We start from the raw sequence: 19,757 nt of genomic DNA, 5'->3' as shown, positions 1-19,757 counted from the left end.
CTTTTCTCTCCGATGTTACTAAACAATTGGTTAGAAAGAGTCGTACCCGTTTTATTTCTATTTTCATTAAAGACATGTTAAATCAATCAAAAATCACCAATGCTCCGATCCGATGAGTCGCCCACTTTTGTTCTGTCTGTGGAGCCGCGGGTAAATCGCACATTTTGCGGTGATCGCTCAAATGGGGTGCACTCTCGTGTCTCGCGCTCAACTGGTCGTGCGCCCTCGTGTCGCGCGCTAAACTAGTCATGCGCTGTCCTGTCGTGCGCTCTAGTGTCTAGCGCGCTACTGTCGCAGCGCCCTCGTGTCGCGCGCTTTAACGTCGGCGCTCTAGTGTCGCGGGCTCTAATAGCGGCGAGATGTTTTAGTGGCGCCCTCATATGGTTACCTTTCGTGACGTCATTACCTTTCGAGCAACAAGTTCGATGGTGTGTGTAAGGAGCACGGTGGAAGCTTGAAATCATTGCGCTCTTAAAGCCACACTACCAACACCGTTGAAATTGAAGTTCTTCCATTCCTCTTATTTCCGTCGATGAGAAAACCTTTGCTGACGTCATAGTCAGCATTCGGCCAATCGTGGAAGGCCGACCACAGCGACGCTTTTGATCGCGCACGTCGCCAAAAGGCGCTCTCCCACGTCTTGAGTATGATCCATTCTACTTTCATTATTGAAAAAAAGAAGAATATCAGACTGTTAGCCTTGACAATGTTGGGTTAAGAAGGCAATGACGACACACTTCTACAGTTATTTACATGCCATATCAAAATTGTCCCTGGCAATCAGTAATATTACTTGTGACGTCACAGATAGAAAGCATAAGGAGCCACGAAATCACCTTGTAGCAAATGGTAAGTTATTATCTTATATCTGCAGAAAAAGGGCCGCCCCAGAGTTTCCAGTCACATATATTTTCCCTAAAACACTCCATTTTCTTGCGTCTTAAGGTGGGGCACCACAAAGTATGCGGTTCTGCATCCCCAAAATGTTGCTAGGAATGTAACATGATATGACATTTCAATTGATGGATTAATTATGTTTATCTCAGAACAAGGTCAATACACCAATCCTTTACTGTGTGGGCCGTGACTGCTTTTGTTGGTGGAGACTCTCATGCCGAGCTGGAGTTGCGACAAGAAATAGGTATGAATATAGATCAAAGGACGTTAAACATTTGGAATATAAAACATTTTGAACTGCTTGGGTTTCTGAATAACTTCCTGTTTGTAAAGCATATTTATATGAGCATTATTTGTGAAATGGTGTAACTACGCAATATTGATAGCATGCATCAAAATCTGTAGAAGTTGATGAGGATATATGTAACATCAGAGTCAATCTCCGCAAAGCGGCTATGTGAGATTCACATCATCTGCGTGATTCATACCCGTCCACTACTCGAACCTGGTTAGACAGAAATTTGTTCTGCGAGATGTCTAGGCTTGGATACAAGATTTGATCAGCATTTGAAAGGCGGCGGGGAAAAGCTCACCGGAGAAATGCTCACAGAAGAAAAGCTCACCGCAAAACCAGTAGATGCTGAGAAAAGCCCACCGGCCCTTGAGCGAATGTGGAGAGAAGCTCACCGAAATTTTTATTTTTTATAGTTTACCGGATTGTGCGTCACACGTGGCGATTTAAAACAATTATAATTCGTCACTTCAATTAAGAAACTGTCATTTTTTGTTATATTATTGAAGTTTACCGGGCATATTTTCCAGAAATTAGTAATCACCAATTCTGTCTATTTCTCACGCCGCAACTATAAACACAGAACATTGGACAGCCGTAAAAAGGACAACAAATTTATTGAGAGCTAGTACGCCGTCGGTAGCTACGTCAGAGAAAGGTTTGCTTTTCGTAAGTTAATGGAAAGCATTTTGTGAACCGTTTCAACACCGAAGATTGTGTGGTCTGATAGATGAGTAGGTATTAGTTTATGTAATCAGTTATTTGCTTTTTGCTTTTTTTACTAGTAAAACTTTAGCTGTGAGAACAGTTTCGCTCTGTCGTGTTTATTGTCCTCACTTCGTCTTCGTCGTTTGAGCTCTTTTCACCATGTATAACGCTTACCAACTGGCCCTATTCGCCACCTTAGTATAGAAACTTGTTCTTTTATGGGTCACCAGTAAAAACAGTGACAGTGTTCAGCTCTAAAGGTTATGGGTGGTTCGCCGTAGAAGGGCACTATCACACAAAGGCAACCAGTGAAAAAAACCGGCACAAACGGATAGAAAAAGTACACTCTCAAAAAAGCCCGTGAGTCTGCTTTCCCGCACAACATTCAGAGAACCAATCACCGCAACGTACGGAGGCAGCTCAGCGAAGGACAATGCCGAAGCATATGTTTAGACCAAAAAACGCAGTATGAGTTGTGACATTAAGCAATGCAAGCGTAACGTTTTGCATTGCTTAATGTAACTCAGAGTGCGTTTTTTGGTCTAAACATATGTTTCGGCATTGTAATTCGCTGAGCTGCCTCCGTAAGTTGCGGTGATTGGCTCTCCGAGTATTGTGCGTGAAAGTAGACGCACAAACATTTTTTAGAGTGTACATGTCCGTGGAAGGAAGGAATCTCAATATCCTACTGACCGTTCTATCCATGCTTCCAAATGTTCACAAAAGTTTGAAAGAGAATTTCGGGCACCGCTTTGCTGCGCATGAACTTTAGGGTTTTCGGTATTTACTGTTTTGCTTTTTAGGTTTTAGAGAGACATTATTCAGTTTTTGAACTTTGTCCTGTTTTCCAAGTTCATCAAGTTTTTAGTTAGGCTTTTGCTGCCAGAGTAAACCAGAGAAAACCCTCGCCCGACATCATTCATTTTGGGAGCAATATACCCAATAAGCTTCACAAATATTACAAAAAAGAACATTTTAGTTTTACAAAACTGACGAATTCTAATGTTAATAGGTTGATATATGTTAAGCCTGATCCGTCAGCCTCGCTATAAAACAAAAATGGTGAGAATTCCTTTGCATCCGCTCAAGGGCCGGTGAGCTTTTTATCGTACCCGTCGGTTTGGGGGTGAGCTTTTCTCGGGGACTAGCATTTGAAAACCTAACCGTGGATTATGATTCTCCTTCTCTCTCTCAGGCAACACCAGTTTTCGTTGCAGGTTTGGGGTAGACGGTGCTTCCCCTCGTCTCTCCTTGAATTTGTATTACAGGGTGGACGGGCCTTTCCTGGATCTCTACATTGTTTGAGATACATCTGAAGCGTCTCAGAGCGATTGCGTATACTTTGGACATTTCTTGGTGTTCCTTCACAATATCTAAGCCATCACACCACGACCACATTTATTACAGTGTGCAAAGGCGCTCAATTATTCTTTTTGATTCAGCGAAATATATCTTTTCAATCTTTGTTCCCATCCATGACCTCGTGATAACCAAAACATGAATTAGATGCCAGGCGTATAAACCATCCAGTGGTTTTTAGGTAATGGGCACACCTGGAAAATTTAGCTTCAATTCTGAAGCAGTTAGTAGTTTGAATTGTAACAATTCCTGAAGAAAGGAAACAAGTAGAATAACTTTTAGTTGGGCTAGTTGGTATACGTTGCTCGGTGTAAGGCGCAACCAACTGGCAGTAGAATGAAGACACACAGACAGGCGCATGTGTGCGTGCCTTCTTTCTTGTGCCCGCTGTTTTGTGCACCTTACACCATGCTTGATAAGAGGGACAAAGCGGACAAAGGACAAACACAAATCTCCAAAAACCACTAGATGCTTGTGTGAGCTGAAAAAATCCTTCCAGCTAACCTGTACCTTTGCATGAATTAGTAGTTTGATTATATTTCATACAGTCATTATTGAACTTGATAAATGCACGTTTATTAGAGGGAAAGTGACACTCCGCCCGTCCAACAATTTATAGCATCTGCCGCGTGAAAGAAATGTTTATACCAGGGCACCAAAAGTCACGACTTTACGTGATATATACTTAGAACATTCATATTACCGGTGAACGCTTCGAACATGGCTGATGATGGATATGTGAAAACACGTAAAGCTTTGCCAAAGGTGTGAAGCATTCCGGTAGCGGTTTCAAAACAAGTTTGTGTGGTAAGTACGTCGGCCAATTTCGGCTCTCTGATTCAGCCGTTTTCATGGATGTCACATCACCTGGTTTATGGGGCAAGAGAGTGATTCACGCGCTAACCTTTAGCACGCTCCCAGATTTGCCTACGCTTATCCGTTAAGCGAATCTAGGAATTAACTATAAAGGCTAGTGCGTGAACCACTAAAACGTGTTTACCTACAACTCCCCCGCTTACTACTCCTTTCCTCTCTTCCCCTCCCTAAACCAGTCGATATGACGTCAGTGAAATTGCGCCCATCAATGTGCTGAAATTGGACAGGTTCACATCCTCCACATTCTTTTCCTAATATGCCTCTCCGCACCTTCTTGCCGCGGCTACTGGCGGGAGACAAAGCGCAACTCCTTCACAGAAGGATGAGAGCACGTTGTGGTGAGGCAGCCTAGATCGGGCAGGGGTCTTCCTTCTACGGGAAGCACGCTGAACTTCTGCAGCAGGGTTGCCAGGTACAGGAACATTTGGACGTTCCCTAGCATCTCTCCGGGACAATTTCTTTTGCCTGAAAGCAATGAATGTGCACGATTTTATTTATTTTTATTTTGCGAAAAAAAGGAACGTTATCTATGAAATGTTCAGCCGATTGTGAACGCCATAAAATATGCCGGAACCATCGGCTACCACCAAATTATTGATGATAAAGCTAGTAAACAGCTGGTCTTAATGTACCACTGAAGTGCCTGAAATGATACCCGACTACGCGGTAAGGCCCTTCAGTCTACGTTATGATAGTTTAAAGTGCACAGCTCAGGCACTAAACTTGAAAAAAAAAAAAAAAGCAGAACGCTACACCGGACAATGAAGCCCACATTTTCATGGGCTATGGAGCAGTTCCACGTGACGTACATCGGGCTCAAAATCTCCGCTGAGCACCACGTTGATGACCTTTCTCCCAGCTCAAAGCAGTGTTTTTTTAGCTCACTCGAGTTCCTTCCCGGCCGGAGTAGTCAGGAGCGTAAATGAGCATCGGCTGGCACTAAACTTTTATAGAAGCCGACCAGCCGGCGACCAAAATAACCCCGGTAGATGCCACCGAACCCACCCCGAGAGTATCAAAACCGGAGAAAGAATGCGTTTTTATGCGGCCCAAGTAGGTCCCCGGTCGTATTTACTGAGTCCTGCTATCGAAAATGCTACTAGCCATGCTTGTGCATGGCGAGTCAATAACAATGTCAATAACTAAGCGTCTGCATGCAAAGTAATGGCGGAAGTGACAGACCCTGTTTGTCAGTCTGGCGGAGCGTGGCTTACCCGCAGTGAAAATGAGTTTTATGAAACCGCCATATCAACTGGTTTTCTTGATTTGGTGTTGGGCCGTCAAAGGATGTGCGCATGAAAATGAGTGTGACTGCCTCAGATAGCGGCATTTCAGAACATCTACTGACGTTCAAAAGTGCCTAAAGTTAAAAATTAAATTCTGGTTGAGGAGCGAGTCCAATTATGCGGTATGCATGCTAAGTCTGTAGCCGCCAACAGATCTGTCCTTCCTGTAAGAACTGTAATTTTTGCGCCAGTTATACTAATTCAGACCCCTTCTTAATTGGCAGTTTTTTTGTTTTTTTTTAATCACTTTACGTTCGTTCGCCATGGATCGAGAGAACGCAACCACCTTCTGCAAGCGAAACTATTCTGTTCGTGTGCAGTCCGCCAGTTGCTATGACAGATGTCCCGCCGTCAGACGAGAGATCTGTCGACAAAGTAAATGCGGTTGAAGTGTGCAGTTAAGAAAACACAAAAACAAACTGTCGTCGACACGAGAACCCCATTACCAGACAAGACAGCGTTTACAAAGCTGGTAAACAAGTCTCTTATCGCATGAAACGTTGCCCCGTGTCAAGTATTTTACAGCTGCAGCATGCACAGGTGGAGACAACTGTAACTAATGCGGCTATTCCTTTCTGTTTAGCCATATGGCTCCTAAATGGTTTGGTGCCTTTCCTCAGTCTGTGCACGCCAAAGCCCTAATCTAAACTGATTGTTTTATTATCAGCAAGTCTGTGTAAATTTAACACTGAAAAGAAAATTCTATAGTATTTTGTGTGCTATCATGCGCAATTACAGTTATGCTTCAGCCCCAAGCTTAGAGCTAGCTCAAACAACATCGCTTTGCAAAAAGAAACGAAGCAACAATTTCTGAGATTTTCGTAAAATATAACATAGCGCACACCACACTGAAAAAGCCAGATGGGGATCAACTCTTCACGTGTACGATTATTAACATGTATCGTTTCTAGCGTGTCTTCGACGTGTTTTGAAATATAGGTTTATTTTTGACACCTTGGTTCTGGAAGCCTTATCAGTGCTGTTTGATACATTTAGATACATCTATATCATTAGCCCAGGAACTCCTTGCTTAAAGAAGAGCTACCACTTTCATTACCTTTAAAGCAGTGATAGTTTCCCTTGAGTTAAAACATTGTTATCCATACTAAAGTCATTAGTGTCAATCAAAATGCTCCCATTATAGCATTTGGACATAAATACACACGTTTTCCAGGAAACATTACGACGCCGAAGAACGCGCGGATTGTTTTGTCAGCAAAATATATTTGATCAGGAAAATTTTAAAAACATACAAGCTTCCTCAAATAAATATGGTAATGTTGAAGAAAGTACACATTTATTCTCAATTTGAGTAATAAGATTGCCATCAAAGCCGATAATTTTTAACACAAAAGTTATAATGACAGGAGTTTTCAGAAACCAAGCTCGCAGTTTTTTTTTTTTTTTTAACTGGCATCCTGGCACGGTATTATTTAATCAAAACACGAAAAATTTCCAAGAAAATGAGAACAACAAGGCGTGCGTCTAAATTCCACGGGCTCGAAGGAAGTATGGACGCTGCTTTCTGTAAAATTTTAAAAGCGCTGCTACCCAGCAGTTACAATTATCAATAAAGAAATTTGCGTTCGCATTAAAGTATGAACAAAATATGTTCATACGAAATCTTTAAAAACTTTTGAATTGCGGTTTTATAAAAAATTGATGGTACACTTATTTAGAGAAATATGAAGGAAATTCCGATGAATATGAAGCGCCGTTAAGAAACATGCGGGGATACAAGACCGCGATATGAGGGAATATGACAACCTATTATGGTTTGCTGGTCATTGCACCTCTACACTGAAGTACATCCCAAGCAGCACGACAATACTTGGGCAGTGTCATGCCAGTGTCGGCCGAAAACCGGCCCCAATATCGGCCGAATATGCAGTTTGGCACCACATCCCGATATCGGGCCGGTATTGGCTTTCCGCCGTTTCACCGCCGGCCTAGTATCAGCAGGATATCGTGCAAGTACTGCCCAGATCGAACTGTCGGCCAGATATCGGCCAGATACCCCAAATGCTTCTGCTCTCAATCGGCCGGACGTCGCCTTTGTATCGGCAATATCGGCTCGCACGTCATGTGCTTGGCGAGTACAGTGACACCTTACATTTTAAAGTCACCACGGCGCTTAACCAGTAGTATAGTTTATCACAAAAAGAAACTCTCCTTCGCCGATGCAGTTTATGCGGCTGTGCTAAGTACACTTTTGACCAGATGAACTTTATTTTTAGAGCCTGAATACAACAAACGCTCATTTATTTCCTCCCTCCAAGCAACGTGGCCCCGGCATAAGAGAATCCAACACAGCCGCCTGAAACTACCTCATCGAATGGGTCTTTAACATTACTCGAGGCTGTGCGTCAAAGAAGATTTTGAAAGGCCGATGTTCCGCTTAATATATAAGGTGAATGAGTGAAACCCAACCCGTGAATTTGAGAAGTGCCTGCCTTTTATACAATTAGCTAAAAAAAAGGTCTCTTTTTGCATGACACGTACTCGTGCTTCACGCTCGTGTCTTCTTCTATACTTTGTTTTAGCTTAAATCCAGACGCAGCCAACGCGACGAGCTAATGGGACCAATTAAGCAGCATCGAAAGCGAAAGTCACTAGGCCTTTTCGGTTTGTAATTAATGCAGCCGTGACAGAGCCCGTACGGAAACTTGAGGAACACCATGATGGTGCGTTTTAACGCCGTCCGAGTGGTCTCATCAGCTCGTAGCGAAGACTGCGTCTGGACTTGAGGAGAAACGAAGTATAGACTGCGACTATACTTCGGCTCACCCTACGATGGACTAAAGGCAAACGCTTCGGACCGCCAGATCCATTAACGAGCCACTTGGAAATTGCTTCAAAGGATGTATCGGTGCCTGCGTCTCGGATCACAGATGGTGATGGGCGGACAGTGGTTCGAATCGAATAGCACTGAGTGACTCAACAATTTTACAGTGTACAGAAAGCCACGACATACATGCCCTTTGTAGTGTCGAAGCTATAGACATGATGCAGCGCTTTTTGATTTGGAGCATTATTCGTCCACCCTTATCAATGTTAACCATGTCATAGTTTAGCGTGGAACGCAATTGGACCTGGCGGCCCGTGGCTTTGGCCTTATGTCCATCGTAAGATGAGACAAACTGAAACGACCGATGGCATTTATTTCGACGATTCCCTCTCACATGGTCACAATGCGGAGCGAAAGGTCATCTGCTTCTTGCGCAGGGGTTGCGGTGACGTCAAAACACTGAATTTTAATTGACTCTGGCTAAAAGGATAGTCGTTAGACCTCAAGGCAAGCTCCCTTGAGGTCTATTCACTATCCTTCCAATCAAGCCTGTCAGAGCTCGGCGTTCTGACGTCATTAAAGCCCCTGTGCAAGAAGCGGACCAACTTGCGCTCAGCATAATCATGAAAACTTAGGAACCGCAGGACCTGGCTTACGATGTTCACGCTCCTTGCTTCGTGATTGGTTCTTCTGCGTTCTTACAGTCTGATGCCGCAATCCAATTGGCTGAGTCAGCGATAATGAGATGCTGGATACTTGACACACCCTGATTTTGCTAAGCTCCCAGTGAGTATAGAAACATTCTGACTCTCCTCCAAGTTTAAACTTTTCACACGTTACTTCATTCAAAAATATTACGCCGTAATTCTAAAAAAAATATAGAAAATGGTGTTTTGAATTTTTTAGCCATTTTTGGTAGTAAGTTTTATGACATGGGATAATACCTTCCTGACTTTTTTTATTATTCCTTAAGTAGTTTTCTTTTGTTTCTGTTCACGCGATTCTCAGGGTTGAGAACCTGGTCAAGTCTCAATGGAGCCCTATAATTTGCACCCAGATTTTCTTCCAGATCCTTAGAAGTACGATTTTGTGTTTTGGTAAATATTGAAAACCCTAGAAATTAACCTTCAAAACAGTTTTCTTAAAATCACTGAAAAAAGATTTGAGTAGTGTTTTTTGAATAAATGAAACCCATTCTTCACGGTAAATATATTTTGAACTAAACTTTTGTTTTGTGTTAACTCGGAACAGAGCCCCACTGAACGGCACGTCAGGTTGCTTCTTTTGTTCAAAACCATTCACCTTATATTTTTTTATCTTTACCAAAATATTCTGGGCATGCCCATATTCCGTGAAGGTTGGGGAATTCCATTCTCGCTGCCTTCTGCAACCTAAGCACCGATAATTGCCTATTTACGTCTGACAAAAGAAATTTACAACCAAAAAACGCCGGAACCACTGGAAAACACAAAAAAACCAAATAAACAACCCAAATTTTAATAAATATAAATCACGAAAACAAGGAATTTACTTCTAAGTATTTTATTTCATGCGCTACCCCAGTCATTGCTTAAACAATTATTTAGAGAAGCGCCAGATTGTGAGGGTTTTCGTGCAGAGTCATTCATGACTTAGATTTGCCCAGATGTGATTTAAGCATACACTCTAATTTTATATCTGCAGGTCTTACCGAGCGAAAATGCGATGTGGTATTCTGGCTTCTTTGAGAGTTCAGTTCCATCGGCTGTCAAGAATCTTGTTGGATCGAAATCATCAGGATTTGCCCAAAGCTCTGGGTCTCTGTGTACTCCCATAACATTCGCCAGAACCATAGTTCCTTTCGGAATGAAGTACTTGCCGATGGATGTGTCTTCTTGTACTCTGCACAAAGGCGAATCGAAGAAATAGTCAACATTAGTTGAAAACACTGCATTTAAACTTTGTAGACAGTTCAACTGTTAAAGCATTGAAATAATTGACTTGCTAAATGTCACTTGCTAAAGCTATTAAACAAAAATATCGCAATCTAAAAAGTATATAAAATATTTTTTCTGGGCATACCCAGAGCTCGCAAAAACGCTTGCTTTGATTTTTATGTTTTTTTTTTATTGACGCTTTGTTTTTCATGTCGTTGCATAAAACAAGAAAAAAATTAAGCCATTTAAAAAAAAAGTTATACAATGCCTTTAACAGCTTGCCAAAGCTCGTGCATTTCATGAAGCCTTTTGAAAACAGCAGTCCACTCCGGCCAAGTTTCGTGGTTTATTCTTGCATATAGAACTTGTTTTACGATGCTTAACAAATAGTTCCGAACTTCTTCGGCGTTCAGGTCATCATGCCGGATGGCAATGCATGACCTCAAACTGCTGTAAAACATTACAACATGATCATATCGTAACGTACTTTATGGTCATTGGAAGCACTGGGGAAACGTATTTCAGATCGTTCACGTTGCGTAGAAAATTATTAAACAAATTCACATTGTTTTCCTTTAATCAACGAAGTCATACACAAACCAATATTTATTACGTTTATAGACTTTTTCAGACTGGGCAAAATAAGAATAGAACGATTTTTTTAACCGCGTGGTTATTCGTAGTGCTTGTATTCCTTGAGTGGTGCTTCTTCAAGAACAATGAAGCGGGACAAAAATATGTCGAAAGAAATACGCAAAATAAATTAACGGTGAATGCTCTTCATAAGTATTATCGCATGTAATTATTCCAGGTAGAATAAACCTTTTTGCAAAGCAAATATAATCAAGCTTAAGCAATCATAAAAAAAGAGAAAACTGAAATTAATTTATACAAACGCCTCTTTAAGACGGTTGCGAAACCACTGTTCTAATCATCTTGCTCTGATAAATTTCTCACCGAGCATAGTACGAGCAAAACGTGCAGAGTTAAGAAGCATTAGGATAATCAAAATTGTGACACTGTCACGTATATCTTGCATTTCAGCCTTTTACTGAATGAATAACTGAGTTAATAATTATTTAATTAATGCTTGAATGAAATAATGAATGTTTTATTTTATGTTTCGTTTCCCTAACGAATACTGTACCTTAGGGACAAAGCTTTGCAATTTACCGCTGATACCTCGGCCTCAGCGTAATATTTGAACTGCTGTATTTCAGGGCAAGTTCAATCGCCATTTATTTTAATACAGCATGAAAGTTTGAACGGGACTGAGCTTTTATATTCATTAATCTGACTTTCTGTCTCATAAGAGTGTGAGGCCGTGTCACTTATGTGACTGAACTAGCAAATGCGTCAGTCTTACATTATCTGTTAGATTGGTAACAGTACGGAGGCATATGTTCGATTAAATTCGGGCTGTATCAAATAACTGGCTGAATAAATATACTATACACTTCTATCATCTTTTTACCGCCCTTCGTATGCCGCAAATACAATATTAAAAATTCAAACGTGAGACATAAAGCATGCTACAAGGATTATAACCTTATTGGAATCATAATTAAGTGCGTCATAGGTGCAGTACATTATTTAAGGGCTTATGACGTGTTTCATGTGCGCTTAAAAGACCTTGAGAACGAACTCCTTTAAAAACCAGCGAATAAGCTTACGATCTCGGTTCTACGTGATCTTATCAGCGTACGCTGCCTCGCCGATTCTCAGAGAGAGTAACAGACAACAACTTCGTTCCTAAACGTTTTAGCGTGCCCGTAAAAAAAATAAAAAATAAAAATATTAATAAATGAATAGTGCGAAATTTCATAGTCTAGCAAATCCTAAAGGAGAGAATTGCCCGCGGTAGTTACTCACAAGTGAGAACGGCAGGGCGTGTCTTTCGAACGCCCGGCATCCATCTCGCGTTTTATGCCTTCCGTCAAGGTTTAGGAAGTAATACATTACAAGCAACGAATTACTTCTAATCGGTTACTTTTTCGAGTAATTTTGTAATTGCCACGTAATTTTCGGTGGTTGTAATTTGTAATGTAATTTCGTTGCAAATATTGGTAGCGGATTGCTTTAAATGCTCGTTACTTTTAAAAATGTGGACATAAAACGAAACTGAAGAACTATGAGCGTGCAACCACCCACTCGAACAAATCTCAGAAACGAGCGCCCGCCCACGTGCATTTTTAAGTGCGTCAAAGCTACAGGCACGAGAAGGCAGCTTTGAGACGTTGCGCTCACGCTTCAAAGGCCCGTTTTGAAAGGGAGCTTTCGTAAATCGGCTCCTGACGTCCGAATCACCTAGCCGAGGTAGGCACTGTTACTGAGCATTCGTACCGCTGGCTTTGTCCGCAGAATTTCAGGGATCACTTCCAATCGCCGTATAGCTAGCGGGATGGCGGGTGTGGTTGTATCTTTCGCTGCCTTGTCAGGTTACGGGTGAACGGAGGGCACCTACATTATTTCTCTTAATATTTTATTGTTAACGAGGGCTACCATGATGCGGGCGTATAAGAAATGAAAACTTGTGTCGCAAAACATACTTTAAAAGCATCAAAATGTTTGTATTGTTTTTGTACGAGAGAACAGAAACGGGAAAACGGTATCGTGAAAGTAATTTGTAACGTAACGAGTAAAGTATTCCGTGACCCTTCAGCGAAAGTAATTTGCAGCGGTAATTGATCATATATATGAGGCTCGGTATATTGTAATTGTAATCCACGACATTTTTCAAGTAACGGGCACAAGTAGGCTTTCGTCGTACATTGTCTGCTCGAGCGCGCTCGACGTGCACGAGATCCCGAAACGTTTCCGAATATAGACGCTTTGCAGCAGCTGTGAATGGACGCCGCCATAACTAACCTTCAGTTTTTGTTTCCTCTTATTTCGTTTATTTCACTTCATCATTACCATAGCTGGCCAGGTTATTGCCGTATTAGATTCAACTGTGTCCTTTTCTAAAGCATCGGCCTTTGTAGAGGATCGTCAACTACCGTTCCAGTTGCTCGGCATCTTGGTAAGACACGAGAAGGTCAGCAATGGCGGCTGTAATTTGGCGCGTGTGTAAAGCGTCTATAGGAAGTTCGCACTGGATGGGGAACAACTGACGCTCCTCTTTTGCCGTTGAAGGTGACTTAGCTGTTAAGTGCATGGTCGGAACGCCAGATAACGATAAGGAGTAACGCCGTACCCTCTTGGCATACCGATGGGTATCATGACCTTCCAACGCGTCATCTCAAGTACGCTGGCCATGGTGAAGGGCATCGCCTTGCGGTCCTCCCACGTGGGTTGTCTGTGACGACCAACAACGTCGTCGACTTCTTTCTGAATCCTGGCCTGCACCGTGTCCGGATTCTGCGCACAGACCAGCAGCAGCCAGTGGATCAGGGATGGCGCGTTGCTCGCGGCGCCCAAGAAGAGCTCAGCGGTGTTGCCCAGGAGATGACGTTCTGTACAGATATACAAAAATACCCTGATAGTAAGCGAGGATGTAGTAAGCGTTGCCGAATATTACTTGACTATACTTCGGTTCAACTGAAGTCAGAGTGCCGCCGAGGCTACACGCCAACGAGGCCGATAAAGCAGCGATTAAAGCGACACTTACTGCATTCGTCCTTTTCTGTGCGTGTACTGTCGTCGGCTACAGCTAGGGCGCCCCAATGTCCCTCTATTGAGTGGATGACATTATTTGTAGCTTACATTTACATTTTTGTTTACATTCATACTTACCCTATGTCCTTTTCACCTTCTTCGGGTCTCCCCTCTCCCAAAGCAGGGTAGCGAGTTGCCCTTGAGAAGAGGCCAACATCTGCCCCGGCATCTACCTTCCTCTGTACCTCAACACTTCAACTCAACCCAACCAAATACAATGAAATCGCAGGAAACAAAATGCCGCCATAGCACAATCAAACAGTCAACGACGAGAGCGCTGGAGGGGAGACGCCCTTTTACGCGCTCCAGAACAAGAAAAGAAAAATAACCGTTCGAAACAAAATGGTCAGATGTCATCTCCCTCCGCAAAGTGCACAAGAAGCCACACTAGCTAAACCAATCAAGCACAGTGGAAACACCGCTGACTTGAACGTTTTGCCAGGGCGCAGTTTTGACGTATAGCCTTTGACTGCGCTCTGAGTTAGTGTGAAACGAAGCATAGGTGTTCGTCATTGATAGGGCTCTAATATTCGCAGCAATTCTGCTCACCAAATGTATATTATATTTTGAACTAGAATTAACCGAAAATGTATTGATTAGGTGACACCACTTATTTTATATGAAAGAATCAATTGGCGGGCTGTCCTACAGACTGGTGTTCTTAAATTATTTTTGTCGGACATTCAGTTTTTTCATCAACAGAAAAAGGAATCATTCGTAAAACAACTTGAGTGAAGAATAGATGATTCAGTGCTGGCCATATTGTCTTCTTACTTAGTTTTTAAGTGGTGAACATAAATGACTCGGCAGTATACAGGTATAAGAAAAAAACTGACATCCACCGAAGAACAATGGCTGGGACAGTATATATCAAAATGCACGGAGTGCACATGAACCCATCGGAAATTTTAGGGTGGCCCAGGAAGCCAGGCTTTGACTGCACTTCATAGTGCATTCGGTACATCGTTACCATTCAGCATTTGATCACGAGGATTAGCTATTTGCTTATGGAATTAGTTAACTTGGCCGATTAAAATCTCGAGACACTGAAAACCAACGTCGCGAAGATTTTTTTATATATTACGGTTATGATGTTAACACGATGAATGCAAAGGCGCAGCAAGTTGGACAAAAATGTTTAGCTTGCTGTACCTTGTGTTTGGAGATCTGTGTTTGTCCTTTGTCCCCCAAGTTCGCCTTGTTCAGGGATTATCACCGTTAATATTTACGGAGCTTTCTATTTCGAAGCTTGTCGAAAACATAGAGCCGGAGCGGAGTGTGTGCCCACTGAGTGATGCGAGCGCCTCATGCGGCTAGCGTGGAATTAAGAGCACCGCTGGCTTCCACAGCTCCGCGTCCCACTCTGAGGTATGCTGCAGGTCTATACACTGGAGGACAATATGAAACAAATGCCTAGGGAAGCGCGTGGCTTGGAAGCCCTGCAGCGCTATTTACCAGACACGAGCTCGATCTTTATAAAGGCTTTAGCGACTGTTTAATTTTTGTCGTCACTCCTCGCTTGATTGGCAATTGCTTATTTAATTTTGATTTCAGCGCTGATTGTAGATGCGTTAAGCGACAAAGGCGAAATGAAACGTGGCTGAGGCGACCGAGTCGGCAAGTTGATCGATCAGATTTCGGGCCTTGGATAACGAATTCGCGGGACAGGAAACGTTAAGTGGTACTTCATGAAATGAACTAAAACCGCTAGTCTTTGTCCGTCCCAAGACCTTATCAAGCAAGATACTTTGAGCTCCACGATCTCTGGCTTTCGCGTTTTTGTATATGAACATCACCAGCTTATCAGCAACAGCGCCGGACTCGGTGAAGGCTCAGTGGTCGCCTGCCGACCCACTGGGGAGTAACGACAAAAAATTAACAGCCGCTGAAATGCCGCTCGTGCACACAATAGCCTCGATGTTATGTCAGCGTTCTTTTGTTAGATAGCATTGGAGGTCTTACTAGCCACGCGATTGCCTGAGGTTTTTCCTTATCATCCGCGACTACCTGGCTCGCACTTTCGGTCGCTCTGATAGCTACGGTTGGAGGGCATTTGAAACGGCGGAGCCATGATGACTCGATTGGTTCTATTCAAAAACTCAGGCGAATCGAATTTACAAGTAGTAAACTAAATTAATAATCATGACCCCGTGATCCTGTGCTCAGGAGAATCCTTTCAGGCAAAGCGTAGCTGAAGCTACAAGCCGATAGGACCAGTCAAGCAGCACCGAAGGCACTACGTCATGTCCACGGTTGAAGAAGTAAGAGATGTCTCAGCAAAGACAAGAACAAAGGTCAAATTTTCCTCGGTCTTTGCAGATCTCCAGGCGGGGCACTGTCAGGTTGGGGCTCTACGCACAGGCGCAGTTGCGCGCCTCGCGGCCTTGAAAACGCGTGAGCGAATAAGGTGGGTTTCTCGAGTTCCTCTTATGCAGCGCCATTTCACAGCAATTGTCCGAAATGGGATTTTTGACACACTTGCACCGTGGCGTGGAGGCGCCGTTCAGACACCTCTCTTCTTACACCGTGATCATTACCTTTGTCGAATTTTTGCTCTTGTGTTGTGAACGTATGTGTGCTCGTTTTTGTAAGTTTCCTAGCCTTTGTGCGAGCCTCAAATTCTACACAGACGTCCGCAAAAGCCGGTAGAGAGAACAGTACAGGGCTAGAATACCTTCAGGATTTTACGCGTGGAGCTGCTATAACAAGACGGAGCTAATGTGGATCTGAGTGCATAGCCTGCCTTACGAGGCGCTCGCGCCGGAGTGAGGGTCCACGTCAGGCAATCTTTTGTCCCGCCCGAGCTGTTTAGTCGGAGCCACAGTATAATATATAAATCTAGGTCTAGACACTGAGCGAGTCTCAGCTAACAGATAAAGTTCTCTCCTCGCCTCTTTTGCGACCGGCGCCACCACATGACGTTTCTTTAATCGACTACATTCCTTTTACCTTTAAGGCTGGTTCAGACATTTGCCACGGTTGCGTTCGCATGCAACCGAAACGACTGTAACCGCAAAGTCACCGGGACTAGTGTTCGCCGTACACAGCATGGCAAGCGATGCAAGCGGTAGCTTCGCGAAGCCATCCATGAGTGACGGTGTTTATGGTGTTTTGGTCGTTACGGTCGTTTCGGTAGCATACGAACGCAACCGTTGCAAATGTGTGAACCAGCCTTTAAACCGAGAGTGCAACCAGAGCTACAAGCGCGACCTAACCCGTGCTCCCAACTTTGAGATGCGCATTTCTAGCGCGAGTGCTCGCTTTGTGGAAGAACATTTCAAAGCAGTGACCTCGTGCTCATGGGCTTGAGGCGTTGGCTCAAGTTTCAACTTAAAGGTGAAGAGAGTGTAGTGCTCGTTTGTCGCGGGCCCGGTTTCTCATGCTTCTCTACGGGAGACGAATTTGTGTTTAAGGTCGCTTTCTGGGGTGCCGTGTAGGAATTTAGACTTGCGCTACGTGTTAGACACAACCTGGTCATTAACCCTAGTTTCGTGCCTCAACAGCGATAAGAACAGCTATATGAACACGTTGAAACGGCCAGTTTTCTAACCTGGTGTTCAAGCCAGCGTCCTCTATACTCCGTTCACCCTTAAGCTTAGACTAGAAGTTCCGCCTTCAACGCGAGCTCGCTGGCTTCTGCAGTGCTTTGGTGGCGCGTGCCTGCGCATTCACACTTGTGCTAGCAAAAGCAGAAAGTTAACACTGAAGGCGGAACTTCTAGTCTCAGCTTAAGAGTGAACGAATTTATATGTCAAAGCAGTCTTCGCAAGTGGAAAACCCACGCGCAGAAGTTCCATGTAAAGTAGACAGTTTTTTTTTTGTTTTGTTTTTGTTCGCTTTGTCTGACCGGTGGAGATGCTGTTGGAATGAGCTACATGGTGACGCGCCAATAGTACTTTATCTGGTAGATCGCTTTGCTAAGTTCGCCGTGCTGTGTGTTCACGTATATACTACATATTTTACACTGTGGTCAGAGACAACTCTCGAAAATTTCAGATCTTGCGGTCATTTGAACAGGAAACATACGCTCGAGGGAGGCAGATTTATTTTAATTTATATTTAAATGTTGAATGAATTGTTCAGATTCATGGATAATAAAATGCGTCCAGGTTTCTAGAGTGTATGCAAATTACAGTTGAGCCTTGGTTAGATGTCTACTGAGAAACGGGACAACTGCAACACGTCGATCGACTACCTACCATGAAACGCAGAATTGGGATCATGCTGATGTTTCTTGACCATCCTGAGGTAGCCGTCAATGAAGTCTCGGTTGAAGTCCGGCTCTATCGTATCTTCATGTTCTTTAATCCGATCCCTATTTGAATAAGAAAACAATACAGGAATGTGTTCATTTGGAGTGTTATGTTCTCGGTGGTTTCCTATAAGAAGTAAAAGTGTGTGATAAGCAAAGTTACAACTCTCATCGAATGCGAATATAATAGTGCCGAATATTAGCCAGAAAGTTGCATATCAGATTAAAGACGAATACTAAATAATTTATCGGTATGTTCATAGTGTTTTAAGAAGGTACATGGGCCAGAAAAAAACCCTCCATACTTATTCTTCTGCAAGGCATATAGAACAAAGAAAGGCTAGCACAAATAAAAAACACTCTTAATGATCACATTGAAGCAACAATCTTTATACAGCTGATGGATGTGCCCACCCATCCGCGTGTAGAAACGCAGCTTGCTGGGCGAATGAATGGATGTGGCTTGAAGGTTTGAATCAGGTTACGTCCTGTGCCACAAAAATCAAACCTCGTTCGACGCTGAGGGGAACGACAGGTTAGCGGGTAAGGTCGGTTCAGTAATCGCTGTTATTTGATCTTAAAACTAAATTATCATTTACTGAAAGTAACAAACAATGCTAGTTTTATAGTGCAACAGGATTGGTCCCGGTGACGCAAGATGTATACACGCAAAATGGCGGCGTGCGGGATTTACATGTCTCACATGTCCATGGCGATTATTTCACCTTATAAATTGCGTTCCTGAGTAAGCAAAACAAAATTGCCCGCAGTGCTATTATTGGATGTGCCGAATTATTCGAAAACTAACCCCGAGGAATTTGAAAGTTGAATCGAATTGTTTTTGGGCATTCATTATTCGATTCGAGTTCTAAACTGAAATACTTGTGCACCCCTAATAGGAAGGGCTAGCAAGTGCCACTGAATATAAACACTTTTTTTGCCAGAGCAATGCCACGCGTTTCCCCTTGCCGTCTTTACTCATGATGGACCAGTTGTTACGTCAGTGTTCTGCGCATTGATTCATCGAGTGTGCTCAGGCGAAACAATGATAGGTTAGACCGGTGCGTCGTCTGCTACTTCTCCTTTCTTACAATATTGCTATTCAGCTGGGTTAACCTCTACGTCTTTCCAATAATCCACTTTTTTCTCTCACACCAATTCAACGAAGGGCTTCTCTGACGCCTGAAGTTTGTAGTGGACTGCATCCTGAAGCATAATCTTTGTGTGAATTCAACTGTGTTCGATTCCCATTAGTCTGCCCCGTCAACAAATTCAAATCTACCTGCATAAAGAAATGTAGCGATCAGTTAAAAAAAATGGTTTGATGAAGCTAGCAATCGAATTGACCTTGCGATTTACAAAACAGGATAGAGATTACCATTCCTGCATTTAGTGCCGTGCATCTAGCTCAGTGTGTAATACCCCTGTCAGACGGGCACCTAAAGATACCTTTACGCCAAAGGACCTGAAGTGTAAATGTCATTTAAGCAGGGCCACACGGCAACTCAAATGGTATTTAGCGTAAAGGTCCTTTCGTGAACTTGAGTTCCCGCAACTCCTTTACGGCTGCTAAAGGCGTACTCTCGTCAGCAGCGGTCTACACTAGAGAAGAGAATTGAATTACAAGATCGTACTGATATCTAAAATCAATGATTTTGTATGTTTATTATTGAAAAAGAGCGTGTTTCACGTACAGACATCGCTCTCTAATAGTTTTTTGTACTCA

The 19,757-nt window shown here is 43.1% G+C and overlaps 1 protein-coding gene across 2 annotated transcripts in view; it reads right to left on the bottom strand.

The window, feature by feature from the left end:
• Positions 1 to 3,810: 3,810 nt before the first annotated feature.
• The window catches only part of LOC121832955 (cytochrome P450 2H2-like), a 74,765-nt gene continuing 58,818 nt past the window's right edge, over positions 3,811 to 19,757 (bottom strand). For both annotated transcript variants that reach the window (XM_042290828.1, XM_042290829.1), the window contains exons 6-9: positions 17,979 to 18,094; positions 13,319 to 13,577; positions 9,897 to 10,087; positions 3,811 to 4,597 (exon numbers count right to left, since the gene is read on the bottom strand). In XM_042290828.1, coding sequence (XP_042146762.1) covers positions 4,416 to 4,597; positions 9,897 to 10,087; positions 13,319 to 13,577; positions 17,979 to 18,094 — 748 coding nt within the window. In that variant the 3' untranslated portion in view covers positions 3,811 to 4,415. The remainder of the gene's footprint in view (positions 4,598 to 9,896; positions 10,088 to 13,318; positions 13,578 to 17,978; positions 18,095 to 19,757) is intronic.

The sequence above is a fragment of the Ixodes scapularis genome, unplaced genomic scaffold, assembly GCF_016920785.2.
Source record: "Ixodes scapularis isolate PalLabHiFi unplaced genomic scaffold, ASM1692078v2 PGA_scaffold1__304_contigs__length_218370807, whole genome shotgun sequence".
NCBI classification, from domain to species: domain Eukaryota; kingdom Metazoa; phylum Arthropoda; class Arachnida; order Ixodida; family Ixodidae; genus Ixodes; species Ixodes scapularis.
This window is presented reverse-complemented; position numbering and strand designations above follow the sequence as displayed.